Below are 17,745 nucleotides of genomic sequence, written 5' to 3'. Positions count from 1 at the left end.
TCCCCAAAGCCACAGGCACGGGAGCAATGAAGGGCTGTCCACACCTCACCGGGCACTTCTGTGACAGCAGAAGCTTCAATGCCCAGAACCTGTCTGTGTATTTCTTGTGCAAATTACAAACCACTTTTCTATGTGAAGGAAACAGGCACCACTGAGTGTCAAGAACAGCATCGCCAAATACTGTTCCCTGAAGGAAGATCTCTGGAAGACAGCTCAACATCCAAGTGTTCTGGTCTTTTCTGTTCTTGTAAAGGCCATTCTACTAAGTCTGGTTATCTGGTTTCACAGAAACTGAAAGCTACATCAAGAGAGACCCAGGTAGGACTAGGCTGCTCACTCACTACGTGAACTCAGCTACCTGGAGCCTTCACTTCTTCATCTAGAAAATGGGTATGATGCTAACTTTAGAGATATTTTGAGGATTAAATGAAATTATACACATAAAGCACCTAGATCTATACCAAATACACGAAGCACACTCTGTAAAGAACAATGAAAATTATGCTGAATCCTACGGAATGGCTGTTTCTCTCAGTCAAAAGCATTGACCAACAGCCTGGGCCGGGCAGCAGCTCCTGCTGACAGAGAAGATGTGGAGGTGGAGGTTCCCCAGGGAAAGGCTGGGGCAGAAGAGCAGGCATTCACTGGGCCACACAGAGGCATTTCACTCCCGGACAAATGGCTCAGCTGCATCAGTGCACACCGCGTGAGTCAGCACTGACGGGCAGAGACAGTGCCCACGGAGAACGTTTTCTTTTCAGTCCTCGTGGGAATCTAAAGTATGGGGATCTGCAGCTACTGGGTATGTGGGCAAGGAGTTGCACAAACCTCAAAAGTCGCCGAGTGCACGGAATCATCCTATGGTGATGACCCCAAAGTATCTGATCCCATTAAATTAACCCTCCATGAAAGAAGATGGTGGTTTAGAATACATTTCAGAGGGGGGAAATGCTTAAATCCATAAAGGTTAAACATTTTAAAAGTTTGTACATTTAAGAATGGATCACAGAACAGACTGCATAGAGACAGAAAGCAGAGTAGCAGTGGCCAGCTTGGGGGGTTGGGGGGAGCAGGGGAGGAGTAACTGTTTAACGGGCACAGAGCTTCATTCTGAGGTGAAGAAGTTCTAGAACTAGAGAGTGGTGATGGTTGTACAACACTGTGAATGTACCTAATGCCAATGAATTAGGCACTTTAACGTGGATATAATGGTAAATTTTTCGTTATGTGTATTTCACATAAAGCACAAGAAGGAGTAGATAATATTTGAGTGCTTATTATACTACGTACTTAATGTGCGGTATGTCACAACAGTGCTACCAGGTAAGTGTTGTTATTACAGAGGGGAACGGAGGTAATGAGGCTTTTCCCAAATTGAGAGGTGAGGCCAGGATGTGAAGGTAAGCCGCCACCTCCAGGCCTGACTCGGCAGCCCTCAGGCCAACTGGCTCTTAGAAAGCTCACTTATTTGAACCGTTCATGATTGGACAATGCTGGAAGCTGAGCTCAGGTAAAAGGTGCTGATAATTTCAGAAAATCGACAGGAGAGTCCATACAAATCCCAACTCTTCCAAGCAGGTTCTTAAAACATGGGAATACTGAATTGCTCCGGGACACTAAAACATACCTTCATTCTTCATGATGTAGTGGACAATTCGCCCCACGGTGTCACTATTTTCATTCATACTGTCATTCAACTCTGAAAGAGAAAGGGGAGGGAACGATGTTAGCATTGGTCACCTGCATCAAGTGGATGAGACATTCGGTCTTAGAGCCCGAGACCTCACTGAACAGTCTTCAGAAGCTCAGCCCGTCACCCACAGTGCCGAGAACCCAGGCTCCCTCCCTTCGGCCCCCGGCTGCCTGAGGCAGCGCGCGCAGCGACTCCCTGGTTCCATGGGACGTGAAGAGTGTCCCAGCTGTCCATCAGTCTCAAGTCCAAACACCCACTCACTTTCCAAGACAACCACTTCATGCGTTGATATCAGCCCATACCACTATTATTTCTCTCTCAACATTTTGTTAAACCCTTAGGGGAAATGGAAAAAAGCTAATTGAAAGAAAAAAAAATTATTCTTGGGTTATTTTAATTGCAGTGGAACTGTAGGGTTTTAATTTGTTTTTTTAATTGGGTAATAAAATATTCATCCATGTTTATAAGACTCTCCTTTCTTTTAAATACACTTCCAGATGATCTTAATATTGGCTATGGCTATTTGCCCACAAAAATCAGTTTACTCTGGGAGACTGTATATGTGATAGTCTTTGAAAAAAAAAAAATCAAACCTCTACTCTGAAACTGGTCTGTATAATCTGTCTCAATAAACAAGAAGGAAGAGGAGGGTTGAAACACTCCATCGCAGTTCACAGAGCACGAACCGGGAGAAGTGCCTTCTCCAGCGCAGACGCTTCCTCGGTGAGGACGCGCGCGTCTGCTTGGCCAGCGCAAATGCTGACTGCTAAGCCCACCTGCAGAGCGTCTAGGAAGGAGAGGCGTGGGAGGCGCCGCTGTCTGTTGACAAACACCCAGCTTTGATTTGCTCATAAGCTTGCTCATGACTCATCCTACAGCCGCGTTCTTTCTCTGCCTCAAAGGTCAGTGGGGGTGGGAAAAACCAACAGGCCGGCAAGCTGGCAAGGAATGAGGAAGCTCCCCCCACTCCACCCTTGGGCTGGCTTGAAGGGTGACCTACTTACTGCAAATGTCACCTTCTGCAAAAACTGCCCTTTGAGAAGCTGACAGGGATATGGACAGTTATCTACAACTCCCCGAGACTCAAGTTAGGAAGTGTCCCTAACGGATGGCTAGAAAGAACATCCATGGAGTAAACACCTCTTAGGTGTTTCTAAATGCCACCCAACAACTCCTTGTTAAGAGGAAAAGGGGAGTTGCCCTAAAGTTAATGCTAAGGCACTAGTTTGCCATTCTTATACTGCACTATTCACACAATCATTAATTTAAACACCATAACCTCCAATCTCATAGATTTAACACAGAGCTCTCCTAGCCAAAGTAATGCCCCCCAAATGGTGAGATCTACTGAATTTTCCCATTATTTTAATTAGAATCTCATTCAATAATAGTAGAGAGAGTTAATATTTAGAGTGGCCATCTGTGTCACACATCACATCATCTTTCACAATAATCCTATGAGGTAGAGATTACTATACTCATATAAATGAAATAAAATTTTAATTAAATTTCAGTTAAATTATACACAGCAGAGTTTCAAAGCATATGTAACTTGCCTAAACCACAAGGCAAATAAGAGTAATTACCTGGCAAGTATTTAATAAATGGAAGCCAGGTTTAAAACGGTAGGTATTATTATGGTGACATCTACACTGACACTTACTACACCACCTGCGGTTAGCATGCACCAGCTTGCCTCACAGGGATGGGATGTGTGTGTGTGTGTGTGTGTGTGTGTGTGTGTGTGTGAATCCAGAGCACTCACCTATCTTTTCAACCTTTTCCTCCTCCACATCTTGCTCAGCTTCCGTAGTACAACGATAGCCTTTCTTCTTAAGCAGGTGGCAGATGAGGACGCCAAAGAGCCCCATGATGAAGAACACGGGCACAAGCACATACGCAATGTATTCTGGGTGTCCATTCCCAGCACTGTCAGTGGGCGACGGGGTCGTCTCTGCTTTGGAGTGCAGTGTGCGGCTGCCGCCGCTGTCTGTAGGAGGAAACACGCAGGGCTGCGTTAGACGTCGGCAGGGAGCAAGGACAACGCCACGACCTTGGGAGATGTTCACATTAAATCCGAGTCTGTGCCCAAAGCCAGGGGCCGTGCAGAGACTCCGGTGGGTCTGGCAGTTCAGGCACACAGGCGAGGGCCCCGGTTTGGGCTAACGCAGTGCCATCCTGTCCCGGCTACGCATAAACTGGGTCCCACCATGGATAATGTTTCTAAGGCCTCTCCAAGCCGTCCTCGGCTTCTTCACCTATAAGAGCACCCACACAGCTGGGATAAGAGCCCAGTGAGTGAAGTGCCAGCACAGAGCACACACACAATCACTGGGTGGTGTTACTGCCTCCGACTCAGGAGATGCGGGTTCACGTTCAGGCCCACCTCTTAGCAGCTGTGTGACCCTGATCGATGCAAAAACGATGCCTCGGCTTCACTGTGAAATGGGCACACTAATAGTCCCTACCACCCTTGTACGCCTGTTATGAAGATGAAGTAAATTAATACATGTGGGACATTTAGAACCACTTCTGCAACATAGGAAATGCTCACCACGTGCCACCATTCGAGGCACCTGTGACATATCACTGGGCAAGCAGAACAAAGAACCTTGTCTCAAGGAGCTTCCTAGGATTTAGTCAACTGACAGATGTACTGGTACAGTATGAAAAGGGAGAGAACCCAGGATGGCATTAAGATGTTGGCCCAGGGGTCCAAGGATAAAAGTGAAAGCATATGCATTTGTTTATTCATTCACTGATCCAAATGAACATTTCCGGATGCCCTTTCTGTGACAAGCTCCCTGCTGGGAGCTGGATATAGAAAGTGATACACAACGTAGCTTAGCCAGTGCCACCTTGGAGCTTGCAGGGCAGCATCGGAAACAGCCATCAAACAAGTCAACACACGGGCAGATCATGGCAGATTCGGAGAAATGCCATGGAAGACATGCCATTTTCAGAAGAAAAACATGACAGTGAGACCCTATTTTATGACTTCAACAATAGGGCAGCTGGGAAGGGAACATCTTTTGGAGAAAAAGGAGAAATATGCTTCTAGATGTGTCAAAGTATAACATGGACTCACATCAGGGGCAGCTGGATGTCTGGGCAGGCTGGCGGGATGCCAGTTAAGCTCCTACATAGAAAAGTAAGTAACCTAAGAAATGGCCAATTAAAATAACAGAGGAAGAACGGACTATATAGAAAACCAGCAAAGTGCCAGTTCTCAGACACAAAATGCAAGAGCATTATCAAAGAAAGGGGTTCAGGTAGGATGGGGACTAAAGAAAAATGTGAGCTTTGACAGAAATGAAGTCTCACCATTTGGAATACTCCGAATATGAAGTGAAAAAGTGAGGTTTGCTACATCAAAAAGATCCATACATGTTGCTTAAGAAACCCAGAAATTGGAAAGCTGGATACATTTAATTTCAAGCTCTCTCAAGAGTATGTTGGTGAAAAAAGAACCTGTGTTGTAATGATTACACAGGGGACAGATACATTTCATCACTGCAGCAAACAGTACCAAACAGGAGCCCAATTTGCAAACCAGGGGGCAAAGAACAAAGCCACCTCTCTTTTCACATGGAAATATCCATTATCTTTGAACTTGAACATGAAAATTGCTGGTTTATTAAGTTAGTAAAAAGCTACACTCATTAGAGGCAACCTCTAGAATTTCGGGTAACCTGTATATTTTCTAACCTGTATTTTTCAACCTATTTATTTTCTGATTTTTCTTCCAAGAATCAAAATGATTAATAAATGAATGAATGGGTGAATACACACACTAAACATATGCAAATATATCACCTAAATGAGGGTTTGGCCTCAAGCCTCAAGTTCAGAAAAAAACAAGAAACATATTTCTTTAACTCCTTTTATAATTCTACGTAAGTTTTATTTATTGATTCCTTTTTACTAATACATCCCATACACTAGGCGTGGGTGAAGCAGGCAGCATGCTAAGACTGAGAGGGTGTTACTCAGAATCATACTGCTTCAGTCTGGAGGTGATACATTCTCTTTGGGGAGCAGTAGGAAACAGGGATGGAAGCAGAGGAGTTGAAAATTGGAGCCAAGCAGTGCCTTCTGAATGAGGTGGTTGAAAATGTGTCTTCATCGTTAATTTGACATCTAGCAAACCCTTGCAAATACTACATATTTACAGTGTTTGTGACTTATGAACATGTATCAGTCACAATCTGACAATTATTCTACCATGAAAAAATTGGAGAAGACATAGATCTAAATGAGTGAAACATGAATTATAGAGCGATGCAATATAGGCACTAAGGTTACAAAGTCAAGACTGCCTGGAATAAATAACAGCTTGGCCACTTACTAGGCTTGTTACATTGGGCAAGTTATTTAAGTAACTGCTGTCAGTTTCCTTATCTGAAAAATAGAGTCAAAATGACTGTACCTGATGATTTCAAAACTCGGCCCCAACATACTCTGTGCTTTGCCTAACCAATAGAGTATGTTGGAAGTGATCCTTTGTCAGCTTCCAAGTCCTGTCTCCTGGGGCACTTGCTTCCACCATGCTGTTAGGAAGCCCAAGCTGCCCTGAGGAGAGAAACCAGTAATAGTCAGCAATTTACCAATCATGTAACTGAGTCATCTTAGAAGTAGATCCTACAGCCCCAGTTGCTGCTCTATGGAGAAAAGATGAGCTGTTTCTGATGAACTCTGCCCAAATTGTAGATTCCTAAGCAAAATAAATGATTGCTATTGTCTTAAATCACTAAGCTTGGGGATAATTCGTTCTACAGCACTAGTAACTGGAAGACTACTAGAGTCATTGTGAGGATTAAATATATTAATAAGTAAAGCATGTATAAGTGTCTAAGAAGAGATAAAACACTATAGAAGTGTTTAGTCATTGTCTTGACAGAAACAGCAGTATCCAATATGGTTACCACAGCCACAAATAGCTATTTAAATTTAAGTCAATTAAAATTAGATAAAATTAAAAATTCAGTTCCTTGGTTGCCATTACCACATTTCAAGTGTTCACATGTGGCTAACTGGCTAGCATATTGGATGGATCAGATAAAGAGAATACTTCCATCATTCCAAAAGTTCCATTCATTATAGACTATCAAGAATCACTAAAAAGGAAAATGTTGACTGGAGAATCTATTGTGATCTACCTTAGCAATTCAATGAAGAATAAATTTTAAATCCTAAGTAACTATTCACAGATAATGCCTAAATCATTTGTTAACATAGATAAGTTTAGCTTTCCTTCAATTTACACTAATAATTTGCTTAAAGACACTGTGTCTACCTTTCTCCTTCACCTCCAGCTGAAGCGTATCCGAATTATGAATAAATTATTTGAGTCCAAATTAATAGCAAAGGTGTTGCAGCATCTACATATATAAAAGCCTAAGAGACCGGAATGCTGGAACAACCAGAACGACCAGTCGCTATGACATGCACTGACCACCAGGGGCCAGATGCTCAATGCAGGAGCTGCCCCCTGGTGGGCAGTGCACTCCAACAGCCAACCTCCCTCGGTCCCTTCCCCCCTCCCCCTACTCCCACCCCGCTGTCCGGCAGACCCCAGCCAGCAGCCGGCAGCTGACAGGAAGGAAGGCCCTGATCGGTCCTGATTGCCGGCCAGGCCTAGGGACCCCACCCATGCACGAATTTCATGCACTGGGTCTATAGTTATTTATAAAAGTCAAAAATTGGCAGCATCTGTATGTTTGACAATGGGATAGTAAGAAAATATTGAAGTCAATCATAGTCTATCATTTAATGTAATGAAATGCATCATTTAAAACTATTTATGGGAAAACACTTATGATCCAATGTTGAATTTTATAAGTTAGATTCAAAAATCTTACATACAGTATGACCCAACTAGTAAAAAAAAAAATGCATAAATGCATAAAACATACAAAAAAAATGATTCTGGGTAGGTGGATAATAGGATAATTTTAAATTTTATTTCTATGCTTTTCTGTAATTTTCCAAAATTTGTACATACACATTACTTTTGTACCAAGGTGGTCAATGCTTTTTAAAAAAAAGATATAGAGCAGAGGTTGTCAGCCAGTTGGGAGTCACAGACCTCTCTGTAAACCTATTGGATGCTATAGTTCCTATTCCAAAATTTTGCCTCCAATTTTTGTGAGCTCTGAACCCTAGTTAATATACGAGCAAGTGACATGACACAGATGATGCCCACATTTCTGCTTGAGCAACATGGTGGACTCTGGTTTAATTCATTGAGATTAGAAATATCTGAAAAAAAGTTCACTTGGTGATATGGATTGAATTTTGCCTCCCTCCCAATTCATAAGTTGAAGTCCTAACACCAAGCATCTTGAAATGTGACCTCATTAGGAGATAAGATCTTTACAATGGTAAGTTCAATGAGGTCATTACAGTGGACCCTAATTCCATATGACTGGAGAAATGTGTAGACAGACATTCACACAGGAAAAACACCATGTGAACAAAAAAGGCAGAAATTGGGGTGATGCTTCTACAAGCCAAAATATGCCAAAGATTGCCAGCAGACCACCAGAAGCCAGGAGAGAGGCATGAAACAGATGCCTCCTCACAGCCCTCAGAAGGAAGCGACTCTGCCAGCCTTCATCTTGGATTTCTAGCCTCCAGAACCGAGACAATACGTTTCTCTATTTTAAGCCACCCACTTTGTGGTACTTTGTTACAGCCCTAGCAAACTAATATACTTGGCATGGAGAGGACAGGATCACGAGCTCAGTTTTGAGCGTGTAGAGATAGAGGCGAACAGGGGGACATTGAGATGGAAATATCTATTGAGCAATTAGATCTACTCCATGAGGAAGCAGAGGAAGAGAAGCCAGGTGCCACCCTAGGGCACAAAGGAAGGAGTTTCCAGAAGGAATGGGAAGTCGGCGAGGTCAAATGCTGCAAGAGAGAACTAAAATAAGAAGGGAATGTAAAATGGTGTAGCTGCTATGGAAAAAAAGTATGGAGGTTCCTCAAAAATTAAAAATAGAACTACCATAGGATCTAACAGTCCCGTGTCTGGGTATTTATCCAAAAGAACTGAAATCAGGATCTTGAAGAGATATTTGTACTTCATTGCAGCATTATAGCCACACCATGGAAACAACTTAAATGCCCATCGGTTAATAAGTGGCTAAAGAAAATGGGGTGTACACCTACCATCGAATCCTAGTCAGCCTTCAAAAAGAAAGAAGTCCTGTCACAAGTGACAACAGGATGAGCCTGGAGAACAGTATGCTGAGTGAAGTACACCAGTCACAGGACACAGACTGCCTGATTCCGCTTACACGAGATACTAAAATAGTTAAACTTTTAGAAGCAGAGGATAGAACACTGGTTGCCAGGTCCGGGGGAGCGGGGAAGTGGGAAGTTTTTGTTCCTGTGGGTATAAAGTGTCAGTTATGCAAGCGGAGTATGTTCTAGAGACCTGCTGTCAACATTGTCTGTAGTTAACAGCACTGTGTGTACACTTCAACATCTGTGAAGAGGGTAAATCTCATGTTAATGTTCTCACCACACGAAAAGAAAAAGAACCTAAGAAGTATCTTTATAGACAGAGAATGTAGAACTAAGACAAATGAGGCCACATAGATGTTTCTAAGAACACGTGGGAAACCTTTAGTTTCTAATTTAGGAAGCAACTTAGAATTTATTTTTAAGTTTCTCCTTGCTGTATTTTACTCCCTGTTTGTCATTTCTTTGAAATAAACTTTAAAATCCTAACATAAATACATACATACATACATACATAAAATGAATAAATGCATTTTAAAAATAAAGTAGGAAGGAAAAACAATGCACGGGAGATCCTTGTGGCCTTGGAGGGAGCAGTTTTTCAATAGATTTAAAGTAAGGCGGGATTCCCTGGGTGGACAAATAGAGACTGGACTCAGTTCACTCTTTCTAGGAGCCAAGTATGAGCAAGAGGGGTAGAGGAGGAGAAGGCATTTTGATTTGGAGCTTTGTTGTTGTGGTTGTTTTTAAGTGGCTGAACCCAAGTATTTACACTGAGTGGCCAGATTATTATGATCCCTAAATGCTTAATAATCTGGCCACTCAGTGTATATGCTATATAATAAAAGGCTAATATGCAAATTGTCCCCTCAACCAGGAGTTCGACCAGCAGGCAGGCTGGCCAACCACCCATGTCCCCTCCCCCTGGCCAGGCTGGCTGGACCCCACCCATGCACGAATTCATGCACCGGGCCTCTTCTACACACACACACACACACACACATACATACATACATACATACACACACACACACACACTGAGTGGCCAGATTATTATGCGTTCAGAGATCATAATAATCTGGCCACTCATATGCAGAAAGAGCAAATGGGAGAGTGAGAGGGAATAGGGAGTGATAACTAGAAGAAGCCAGAAGGGATGATTTCCACATGAAGGAGATGGATTAAACATTTGAATAGGAAAAAAAAGACACTTGTTCCAGAAGCAGGGTGATGAGTTAGAGTCCTGTGAGTGGGCATAAGGAAGTTGAGGGAGCAGGTGCCCAATACCCTCTATTTTCTCTTAACATATAATAAGAGATGGTCTTTATTTTATTTATTTATTTTTTTAAAGATCTAAGCAGTCACAGAGAGGCACGAGAGAGAGAAAAAAAAAAAGATGGTGTCTGTTGCGAACTAGAGCAGTCAGGGCAGAAGAGGGCTTGTGGATTCAGTGAGGCTACCCAGAGAAATTGAAGGAATAGGAGAGGCCAGTGAAAAAAACTGTTCAAAGGCTCTGGGGCACAGCTGAACTGTGCACCCCAAATCTCCAACTGGGCTGACCCATGCAGGGAGAGCCATGGGGACTGGAAAGCCCAGGACAATAAAGGACTAAGCAGTCAGGAGCAGACAAAAGCAGGCTGAGGCAGAGTAAGGAAAGGAAGAGTTTGTGGGGGAAGGTTCCAGAAGGGAGGGAAGTTTGGTGCAGAGTTTATTACTCTTGTTACTATTAACAACAACTACCACATGTATGGAGCATTCATGAGCCAGCACTATGCAAAGCACTGAATCTTCACCATAAACCTCTGACACAGTGCTATGATTCCCACGTTACCGATGGACTAGGAGGCACAGAAAGGTAAAGCAAGCTTCCCAAGGACACACTCGGGAGCAGTGCCTGGATTCAAACCAGGCAGCCTGGGTCCTGCCTGCCGGTACCCTGCTTCCTCTTCCTTCTCAAAGCCTGCGTGTCTGCATGGTGGCAAGAGAAAAATTCTGAGATGTCCTAAATTCAACTACAGCAGGAGGGTGGGAGGAAGTCAAGGGAAGCTCATCAATTAACAGAGCCATAGGCTCAAACCAACAAAAGACTGGTCACATTCCTGAATGCATGTCGAACCTTTGAATAAACCTTCAGGCAGCTATGTCAGCTCTTATCTAAAACACACAAAGCACCAGATGCCATCACTCTTGCTTAGGCGTGAACTTTCCAGATGTTGCCCACAACTGATCCAGGAGCATCAAATACTTCTTCCTTAGGGACTTAGTCACCTATCACAGAACTTTCTCTGCTTCACCTCTCCCTCTACCTCTCAGCCCCAATCTATAGCTACTCCCCCTACCTCTCACCCCCAATCTATAGCTACTCCCCCCTACCTCTCACCCCCAATCTATAGCTAATGTAAATTCTTCCAAAACAACCTGCATCTTTCTTCCCCCAAAGAGGCCCATCAACCCCAAGATGGTGGACATGTCTGTCCTCCATCTAGCCCGGCTGCTGGTGCTCTATGTCCCAGGGCCTGGCCGTTTTTCTGGCTCAATAAACCTTTCTTTCAGAATAACTTTCAGCCAGGAGGGTTTTTGTTTAACAGTATGTAAAGCAGGGCTTGTAACAGAGCACCATCCAACTACAAATGTCTGTTTAAGGTATATTTCAAATTTTTTCCCCAATAACATTTCAACATTTAGCTACTTTTCTGTTAAAATATTGAATACTCATTTGCTCTCATATCCTCCTTTCCCTTTAACACTTAAATGATCCCCAAACTTCAAAACAATGGGTTCCAATTAGAACAGTTAGAAGTAGAGTATGTTCTGAAAATGCCTAACACCAGACTCCAAAGCAGTTTATGAGATGAATTGCAAAACTTTACTCTTTGTCCGCCATCTCTGACCTCCCTTCCAACTCCCAAACCACAGCTCACCTGGGTCCCTTCAGCCTCTCCAAAAAGAAGCCCCACACCTCATCTCCGGTAGCCTCTGCATGTGATTCCCTTCCACAACATTGCAAGGACAAAAGTGTCCAACAAAGACAGCATTTATCAAAACCCATGGGGTTTTCCTTGGCCCAGACAGGCTTATTTAATTACCTACACTAGCTTTAGTGTGTTTTGAGGACTCACTATGTATGCGTCGCATGTTTTGCCAAGAACCCATGGAGAAGGTCAGAAAAGAAGACGTGAAATAAAAAAGACTGAAGACTGCAAGGAACTGAGGAAAAAGTATAAGGAATAGCTAAAAGTCATCTCCCTCCCACCCCCAATCAAAAGCCGTTTTCTAGCTTGTTTCCAAGTAATACTTGTATTTACAACTGACTCCAATGGCACTGCAAGCATGTCAAACTCAAGGCCGGGGCGGGGGGGTGGGGGGGCGCATTCCTTGTTTAAATAAATGAGTTTGACATGCTTGGCAGTGTAACGGGTGAAAAATGCTTAGTCTGATTCTGTCTTCCCAGTAATTCTAGTCTGCATTTTTCCTGTGGCTTTCAGGCAAGTGGCTCCTGCTATAGTTAAGCTAACATTAGAGGAATTCTGCTTGAGGCTTGAGGTTTTGGAAATATAGCCAGCCCCTTGCCAGAAGGTACCACTCCTGAGGAGGTAGGGGGAAATGTACAAAATAATGATTATTTAGCAAACATTTTCAGGAGCCTCAAGACCAAACTCAGATCAACAGGGGTCAATGGGCCGGAAACAAAGAGATTTAGAGATTGCACACTCTTCCTTGGATCCCACTGGTACCCACATGTCTGTGGTCCTCAATCACCTCTTGCCCCTCCCATTCTCCTTTCCCTTCACATGAAAGAAGCCTGACTTCTGCACTCCCAAAAGGCAGATTTGAGGAACCTCTTAAAGCCCCCATCTTCTCAACTGGGAGCCTTCTCAATCAATAAACCTTTTCTTACTCCAAATACTAATGTTTTGAATATTGACCTTTTGAAGCATTTGGGCACATGGACTTTGGGCCAGTAAAAAGAGGTGCTGAGATGAAATGGTGCAGAAATGGCATTCCTCAAAGCCAGTGGGCATCACTTGAGGGTTACTAAAATAATGGGGAAGACGATGGTAATACCAGAGACTCCAGATAAGGAGACCTTGTGACTTCTCCCAAGCAGCTCTGTTCCAATCAAGGTCAAGAGCATTTTGATGGTTCTGATAGCTATTCTTTCCCTTTTATCAGGAAAGGGGTTGCATTCCCAGAAGCTAGAGTTTCCCAGCAGAGTGACCAGGCAACTCTGTGATGGGAAAGGGGCTTGGTTAGTAAGTTGATAACCCACACCAAGCTTAGTCGGAAAGAACTTTTCAACACACACACACACACACACACACACACACACACACACACACTTTTCCCCCCACTTTTTTTCTTTAGTAAACATTCAAATCACAGTACCCAAGAGCAATCTATTTTTGGTCTAGATTACTGACTAACATCATTAGATATGCATTTCTCTGAATGTATTTTTCCTTATCCAGCTTTGCCACCTGCTATCTCCATGAACAAGTTACTTTATCTCTCTGGGCCTTGATTTGGTTAGCTGAACAATTATGAGCTAGTACTGATGTCCTCTGTGGTTCTCAAAATTCCAAATTTCCCCCACTGTCTACAGCCCCATCCACAATTCACTCTGGGTTGATGCTACTGGAGAGAAAAGCATAAGCCCACCCTTCCATGTCCACAAGTCAAGATCCAAAACTATCTAAAAATAAACTCATTTCCTAATAAAACTGTAATAAAGCGAAATGCTCAGTCTCTCTGACTCCTCCTTGTGTGGGCTGGAGTTGTTCCCATGGCCTTCAGGCTAATGGTTCCTGCTGTAAACATCTTAATCATTAGAGAAATTCTGCTTAGGGCTTCAGAGTCTTTATAAAACCAGCCCCTCCCATTTTCCCTTCCCTTGGCATAAAAGAAGCCTGAGCTCTGTGCTTCCTTGAGGTGGATTAGAGGAACCACTAAGGTGCCCATCTTCTCCATTTGGCACCTTCTCTATCAATAACCTTTTCTACTCCAGGCTCTGACATTTTCAGTTTTGGCATTTTCAAAGCATTGGGCATATATGGTCTTTGGACTGGTAACAAAACAAATCTGACAAATCCATTGGTAGCAAAGCCTATCCTGATGTAATGTGAGACTATTTAGAACCTCTATGCCACTGAGTTTACTGCATAAACATTTAATATATTTGCTTAGATGCCTCAGGGTTTAGGCTATAGTCCCAATGCTTTCAGATGGTCACAACTATGAGGTGGGTACTATTATTTTAGAGAACAGGAAACAGACGTTCAGGAGAGTAAATCATTTGCCCAAGGTCACACGGTTAACAGCTGGTAAGAACCTGGTTGAAAACTCAGGCAGATCATATTTCAGGATGGTGCTTACAACCAGATCAACTAGTTCCTGCAAAACAACCTCCTTTATTAAGTTAACTGGTTAAACACAGTTTAAATCAATTAGCTACACTAACAAAAGAAGAGAAATCAATTAGCTACACTAAAAAAGAAGAGAAAGCAAAGCAAATTCTACAAAACAAAATTATCCCCAAATTATTCCTATTTTTGGCTGCAGAGATAACCAAAGTCAAAGAGCTTTTAAGATCATTCCCCACCGCACCAGTTATTAAGACACAGCATTTTCCCAGACAAATTCACAAAGCTAAAAATGTATGGAGAGCACAAATGGGAAAACAATGGAAGTCAGTATATAAATAAGTGCTCAATGTTGTAGTGAAACAAAACTTCAGGCAGTGGCTGACTTCCAAACACCTCCCAGATAAGCAGCTGCCACAGCCCCACCCTCCCCCACTCCGCAGCTGTGACCAGGCAGGGAGGGGACATCCAGACGGGACCTGCCTGCTCAGAGTTGACCCACCCATGACACAAAACCCCTCCCAATACACACAGCCAGTTACCTTCATTTTGACAAAGTCCTTGAAATGCTACCACAATCCCGAACCACAGAACTCTGATTCTGGGTAGAAAGACCACTTTGGAAACAGATGGAGGCCTAGACAGCTTTCCCAGCAAAACACGCGTACATCAATCATGCCTGGCCATGAACTCATGACTGACAGATGCATTTGGCTAAGATGCCCCTTGAAAAATGCAGCTGTTTGAGGTTTCTGCTAATACCTGTGTAAGCTCAGCTGCACCCTTGGGGGTGCCAAAATGGAGAGCTCAGGGCAGCAGGAGCACCCCAAGATTTCGAAATAATGCCTGTGCCCAAGACAGTTCCTTCCTCTCCCCGCCCGCCCGCCCCCCCCCCTTCCCACCCGCCACCGTACCTAGTAGCTAAATGTGCATTCAAATAGCTTTTGTTAGAACTAATGCAACCAAGTAAACCTTGATTGGAGCCTGATTGAAAATTTTAAACAATTATAAAAAATTTAAACAGCTACAAAGGATATTTTGAGAACAATTGAGGAGACTGGATTAGACAGTATTAAAGAGGTGTTTATTTTCTTAGGGATAATAATGGTATTGAGGTTATGTACAGGAAGTCAATCCTACGAGATACACACTAGAGGGGGAAATGCTGCAACTTGATTTCAACTAGTTCAGCAGAAAAAGTAGGTAGGTAGACAGACAGACAAGTAGGGTGAGAACTCAAATATGGTAAAATGTTGAATCTAAGTGGCTAGTATACAAGTGCCCATTTTATTATTCTTTCAACTTTTCTGAAATAAATGTTCACAAAGTATTATTTTATCATTCTTTTTAAGTACCCTTTGTGGGAGCCTAGTAATCATTTTTAATGGGAAAATGCATTTTAATTTCCAACCCAATTACTCAGTAAGGCATGTTTGAAGCACAAGCCATGCTTAAGCTGTGGTTTCTCTCTGTGTTCCGTGGGAGTTGAGAAGGGAAGTCAATAGTGTGATCCAGGAAAAAAAGGGACTTCAGATTAGGTTTCAAAAGAAAAATTGAATTTGGGTGGACAAAAAGGAAACAAACATTCTTGACAGGCAGGAAACTGGAGAACAACTGGAACCACTCCTGGACCCCGGAGAGCTACCGGACACAGGGCTGAAACGAGGGTGATGTCAACATAAGGAAACAAAGCTACTTAACAATAATGATGGAAACTGCAAATAGTCACCATTGCAGGTTTTCATTTAAACCAGAGCGGGGAAAACAACTTGGCAGTCGGAGAAAGTTCCTAGCATTCTCTGCAACTGTCTCAGGTCCACCCTTTGAAATTATTGATTGATTGATTGATTATATTTTTTATTGGTTTCAGAGAGGAAGGGAGAGGAGTAGAGAGATAGAAACATCAATGATGAGAAAGAATCACTGATGGAATCAATGAAGGCCTGCCAATGGAGCCCGAAAGCCGGGCATGTGCCCTGACTGGGAATCTAACTGTGACCTCCTGCTTCATAGGTCGACACTCAACCATTGAGCCACACAGGCCAGACTGAAGTGATTTCTTAAGACCACAAAACTCCCTGACCAAACACAATTCCCCTAAGGGCACCAAAGGATTGCACATAGACAACTACTACAGCCCCACAGCTGCTCCTTGGGAGGAGACTGATTAACTTTAGGATCCCCGTGTGGTGAGAAGCCAAGGATCTCAACTTCTGGGCTCTTCCTGAACCTCCCAGAGCACCTCAAACAATGGTTTCCATTCAGAAGACAGCAGAAGGCTCATCTGACCTGGCCTCACCCCAGACCAGAGCACGGTCAGCTCACCAGTATCTGCCTGGGACACAGGCCAGAAAGCCACCAACCGGGCCTCTAAGGCAGAGAAGGCGGAGGAGCCCCTGGCAGACCCCACACAGGAAGACACATCACCGGGTCCTCAGAGAGGGGTGTCAGCCAGGGGCTGCAGGGACCAGGAGAGCTCGGGACCTCCCTGAATGCCCCCTATCCGCTTTTCCTGTCCTCCTACCCCTTCCCTTCCCTTGCCTCTCCTCCTCTTGTTATTTTTGTGTTGTCCATTTGGAGAGTTTTAAAAAATCTTTACTTACTGATGGCACTGTGTGTCCAGTGGAGGGCCTGGGTGGCTGGAGGACAGAGTGGAGAGAGACTTGGTGGACCTTTCTGCACCTTGCAGAGTATAAGTGATGGCCATTCAAGAGGAAAAATGGGATTTTTTAAAAGTCATTTGGCCTGGCCAGCATGGCTCAGTGGTTAAGCGTCAACCTAATTCCCAGTCAGGGCACATGCCTGGGTTTCAGGCTCAATCCTCAGTAGGGGGCGTGCAGGAGGCAGCTCATCAATGATTCTCTCTCATCATTGATGTTTCTATCTCTTTTTCTCGCTCTCTCCCTTCCTCTCTGAAATCAATAAAAATATATTTTTAAAATAAAATAAAAAGTCATTTGTTTGAAGTGACCATAAAGCAACAGAACTTCAGAAATCTAATGCTCACTTCAAATTCTTTTCAAAAGGTGGTGTGTTATTAAGAATGAGTTGCTACATTAAAACAATTGTAAGGCAGCATTTACCAGATATTTGCAGTGTAGCAGGCACTGTTCTAGATGCTTCTTTACAGTCTCATTTCATTTCTACAACATCAGTAAGGTAGGTCTTCTCACTACCTAATGCCAGACATTGGGCGACATTTAACACCCGTGGTCTTGATTTGGCATCTAGAAGGGTTCAGGAATGTGGAGAAGGGCTGTGGGTGAATTAAATAAGAGTCCAGAGACTAAAGATAATTTTGAAAGGCATTGGGGGTTAGAGGAGCCTGGCTGAAGAAAACCAAGTTCTCCTTGTCTCAGGACCCCTTGCTTTTTATTAACACAAATTGGCCTAAGGCAAGGTGGAGATATACACTTCAAAGGGTAGGGTTTCGTACAGAAG

At 43.4% G+C, this 17,745-nt stretch overlaps 1 protein-coding gene across 1 annotated transcript in view; it reads right to left on the bottom strand.

Moving 5' to 3' along the window:
* The window catches only part of RELL1 (RELT like 1), a 66,824-nt gene that overhangs the window by 26,637 nt on the left and 22,442 nt on the right, over positions 1-17,745 (bottom strand). Inside the window, exons 2-3 of the mRNA XM_079763836.1 lie at positions 3,459-3,683; positions 1,628-1,699 (exon numbers count right to left, since the gene is read on the bottom strand). Coding sequence (XP_079619962.1) covers positions 1,628-1,699; positions 3,459-3,683 — 297 coding nt within the window. The remainder of the gene's footprint in view (positions 1-1,627; positions 1,700-3,458; positions 3,684-17,745) is intronic.

The sequence above is a fragment of the Cnephaeus nilssonii genome (assembly GCF_951640355.1).
Source record: "Cnephaeus nilssonii genome assembly, chromosome: 1".
NCBI lineage: Eukaryota > Metazoa > Chordata > Mammalia > Chiroptera > Vespertilionidae > Cnephaeus > Cnephaeus nilssonii.
This window is presented reverse-complemented; position numbering and strand designations above follow the sequence as displayed.